The sequence below is a fragment of the Electrona antarctica genome (genome assembly GCF_951216825.1).
Source record: "Electrona antarctica genome assembly, chromosome: 19".
Classification (NCBI taxonomy): Eukaryota; Metazoa; Chordata; class Actinopteri; order Myctophiformes; family Myctophidae; genus Electrona; species Electrona antarctica.
The window spans coordinates 44,575,581-44,579,670 of NC_136800.1; the positions used below are offsets into that span (position 1 = coordinate 44,575,581).

At 44.4% G+C, this 4,090-nt stretch overlaps 1 protein-coding gene across 1 annotated transcript; it reads left to right on the forward strand.

Annotated features, from left to right (window-relative positions):
- Positions 1-360: 360 nt before the first annotated feature.
- LOC306943758 (transcription elongation factor SPT4-like) lies at positions 361-708 on the forward strand (the record flags this gene model as incomplete). Its single annotated transcript, XM_079530288.1, has 1 exon — positions 361-708. The coding sequence occupies one exon, from the start codon at positions 361-363 to the stop codon at positions 706-708; it is 348 nt and encodes a 115-aa protein (XP_079386414.1).
- Positions 709-4,090: the final 3,382 nt, after the last annotated feature.

A 4,090-nucleotide genomic window follows, 5' to 3' on the forward strand; every position in this document is an offset into this window, starting at 1 on the left:
AGATTATTTTTGTCACACCATTCTACAAGCCGGTCAACGCTACACTGGTACTGTGTAGCGTCACTGTGTATAGAAAAGAGAAAAGATCTGACTTCTAGCACCAAACGATCTAAGTCGGCGTAGGGAGTACATACACTGCTGTATCCTCTTACAAATATAGTCAATATGAGATGACCATGATAAGGTGGCTTGTGTAGTTATTGGGAGAGAACAGTATGGCGTCATGGAACTCCACATTTGGGCAGTGACATCATAGCGACATCACAGCGGCATATTTTAAACCAGACGTTCAGGGTACAACAACTGCATTGCCTGTGACCTGCCCCCACAAACACACACACGCACACACACACACACCCAATGGAGACCGTCCCCCGGGAGATCCGCCAGCTGCGCGCGTGCCTCCTGTGCTCGCTGGTGAAGACGGCGGAGCAGTTCGAGTACGACGGCTGCGACAACTGCGAGGCGGAGCTGCGTCTGAAGGGGCGCCGCGACGCCGTGCTGGAGTGCACCAGCTCGTCGTTCGACGGCGTGGTGGCCATGATGAGCCCCAACGACAGCTGGGTGGCGCGCTGGCAGCGCGTCGACGCGCTGCGCCCGGGCGTCTACGCCGTGTCGGTGAGCGGACGGCTGCCCGCCGACGTGGTGGCCGAGCTGAAGGGACGAGACGTGTTCTACAAGTCCAGAGACACCGCCGTGAAGACATGATAATAATAATAGGAAAGGTCATATTAGCTGCAAGCAGCTATAAAGGTGGTTCAGGCGTCATCTGGTTAGGATGCCTCTAGGGCAGGGGTGCCCAAAAAGTAGATTGCGATCTACCAGTAGATCACAAAGGCTGTGCATGACATGGCCCTAAAGAATATTTAATTTAAATATTAAAAAAAAACTATTTTCTGCCACTTGAATTGAGGTGACTTGATTGATTGACATAAAAAGGGCCTGTCAGCTCAAACCCACAATGCAATATTTTGTTTTCAAGAGTGTTGCTGTGCACAAAAACATCGGTAGCATTACAAATTAAATACAAAAAACCCCCCTACCTATTCCAATTATCCCGCTCTATTTCCCATTCCAAGTGCATTTGTCTTATATGTAATGCCAGCGCCGCAATTCCAAAGCCCCCTCGGGTACATGGTACAATGTTTTTGTCGGTGGGTAGATCTTGTTGAGCTGGTTATTTTGAAAGTAGCTCTGCAAGTCAAAAAAGTGTGGGCACCCCTGCTCTCGGGCGTCTCCCTATGTTGCCCCCGTGACCCGACCACGGATAAGCGGTTGAAGATGGATGGGTCGATACCTGCAAGCAGCGATAATACCTCCATAAAAGCAATAAGACTGGAGATGACGTCGTTTTTTTGTTTGTTACACTGATTGGCTGAAGGCCTTCAACGCTGTACTCCTGCAGCCAATCATACATTAGCAGGATCCAGACTCTTCCACACAATGGCCCTCATTTGTCAAATTCTGCCCTAAATGCGAGCGTGGGTTTTTAGCGTAGGTACGCTCACGTCGGCACGGCATTCATGAAGTGATCGTAAACAACTGATTCTTGCGTAATCCGGTTTTGGCGTTGATAAATGTGACGGCTGAAATTAATCTGGCACGCCCTATATGAAATCAAGCCTCCCCCTCGTCCCCCTTGCGACATGAACTGCAATATGACCAAACAACGTATGGAAACCATAGTTATGTGATGGAAAGCCGATAGAAAAGTTTCCCCCGCTCGCCTCGCGAGTGGGATCATATAGTTCATACAATCAATTAATCGGGAGATCTAAAGGTCAGAGGTCCTTTGACGAATGACTGAGCTTCAGTTCTTGACCGTTTCACATTGCTGGATTTGCCCCTTTTGGTGTTCTAAGCATTATGTTATACTTTAGCTATTGAAAAATAACAGATCTACAAGCTCGTAGCGTGAGCTTGTAGATCTGCTATTTTTCGAAAAATCGTGAAAATGTATTTTTTGAATATATTCTTTCAGAGCGAGCGTTTTTAACTCCAATCTTTGCTTCTGGGTGGTCCCTGGAACAACATATTTTCACATGGGGGTCGGTGGCCAATTACATATAATTCTGGGGGTCCTTGACATGAAAATGTTTGAGAACCACTGACAGAGGGTTTTTCAGAAAACTGCCAGGATTTAGAAGGCATTTGTAGAATCGTCCTCAGACTCGTGTGAAGTGAGGGGCTGTATCGTCAATACACCGTCATACATCACATTCCGTGCTCAGCCAATCAAATCATTTCAAATTCGGTAAACACGGACACAAAGCTGGGCATAGGAGGGGCCTCAAAAATCATAGCATATCATTCTTCACAACAATCCACTCGCCGATCACTTTGAAAGACGCAGTAGAGTCTTGTAGAGTTGGGAAGAAAATAAGAAAAACCTGTGCCTTTTGCGCGAACACCTACTGACTGAGTGGTAATAAATCACACCCGTGTGAAGTGAGGGGCGCTCTTATTATCGTACATCATCATGGCGTAACATGTCGATTTGCTCGTCCAAATATGACGTACATTCTCCATTCATTGTCAATGGGAATTTAATCTTTGTGTAGGAAAGAAATCTACACTAATATCTGAATATAGGAGTTGACTAGCGTACCTCAAAAACTACTTTCTGGCCTTGCCAGCCCAATAGCCCATACATCCAAATAGAAAAGTCTGATTGCATTAAAACAACGTTAAACTCACTTTGCCACTCACTTTATGCATGTCGCATACACTCCCTATACATATGAGTTAAGGTTATCTGGCTATTTTGTGGGCGGGCCACTCATCTGAGCACGGCATTTGAGCATTTGACACCAAAGACTGAGAATATTTTGTTTTCGTAGGACAAGATTGTGTCCACAATTCCATGCTGTACTGATGTGGTACCATTAGGAGAGATAACAAGCTAACATTGGTCAAAATAACAATTATTCTTCATTCTCTAATACTTCTTCTTGTTAAGTAATGCAGACGTTTAACAATATTTTGACGGATCCATTTAGTTTTCATTGTGTTTTCAGTGTGAAGTCAAGAGGTCGTCTGTCTCCATCTATTCTAAGATAGCAGCAAAGCCAAAGCTTTTCTTTCTTTTTTTCCCATCTCTGGCTTATAGATATTGGCTTAAATAATGTAGATATTGTGTATAGCACTTCATGTAAACATAGCACATATACAGTATATATGCATATAGTTTCATTTCATAGATATTCCACTGTTACGTCCTTAGCTTACGTATGAGGGCTTTTGACAATGTGGAACAGCTAGGGTCTCAATTTGTGGGACGCCTGAAAGGTCTTGGAAATGTGGGACTGTCCCACGCAGAGGGGGACATCTGGTCACCCTCACACTTCACACACTCGAGCGGTGGAGATTCTGGTCATTGGAAGTCAGCTTAATGCAATGGTTCTAACCCTAACCCTAACCCTTAATGCAATGGTTCTCAAACTTTGCTCAAGCATTGTGATTTTCATCCCCCTTTCTCACACTCTTTTACATATTTTGGATCCATGGACCATTATTTATATCTTTCCAGATGTTCCGTGTATCCGGAGGGCCAAGCCAGTTAATTCAAACGGAAATAGTGTTGTTGTTGTTTTGCCAAACATATAGGATTGCTGTATATTCTTCTAACTGTCTGAAAACATTACTCCAGTGATCTCCTGGGGTAGCCTATCTCTCTCTCCCACGCGAGTGATGTTGCTTATAGCGCTTGGCCTAAGCCAACAAATTCATTTCCATGGACTCAATAATTATTATTCACGTGAGTTCAAGCATATATAAATGAGGAATTAGCATTTACAGTATATACTGTACTATATGCTCATCCCTATTCATGGAGGAATAATATACATTTGTCTCTGTCGGGCGGAAACCTCATACGTTCAAAGGTACAGTTGGAGGCCATCGATATTGTCCTTTTCTTTTTGCTGAGGTTTGCGTGATCTGCGCAAAAGGACAGTTAACCCATTTTGGGCGGGAACCCCTTTTGGTGTTTTATTATGCTTGTTAATTTAGCTATTGAAAAATAGCAGATCTACAAGCTCATAGCGCGCCACCGAGTGGCGCGCTACGAGCTTGTAGGTCTGCTATTTTT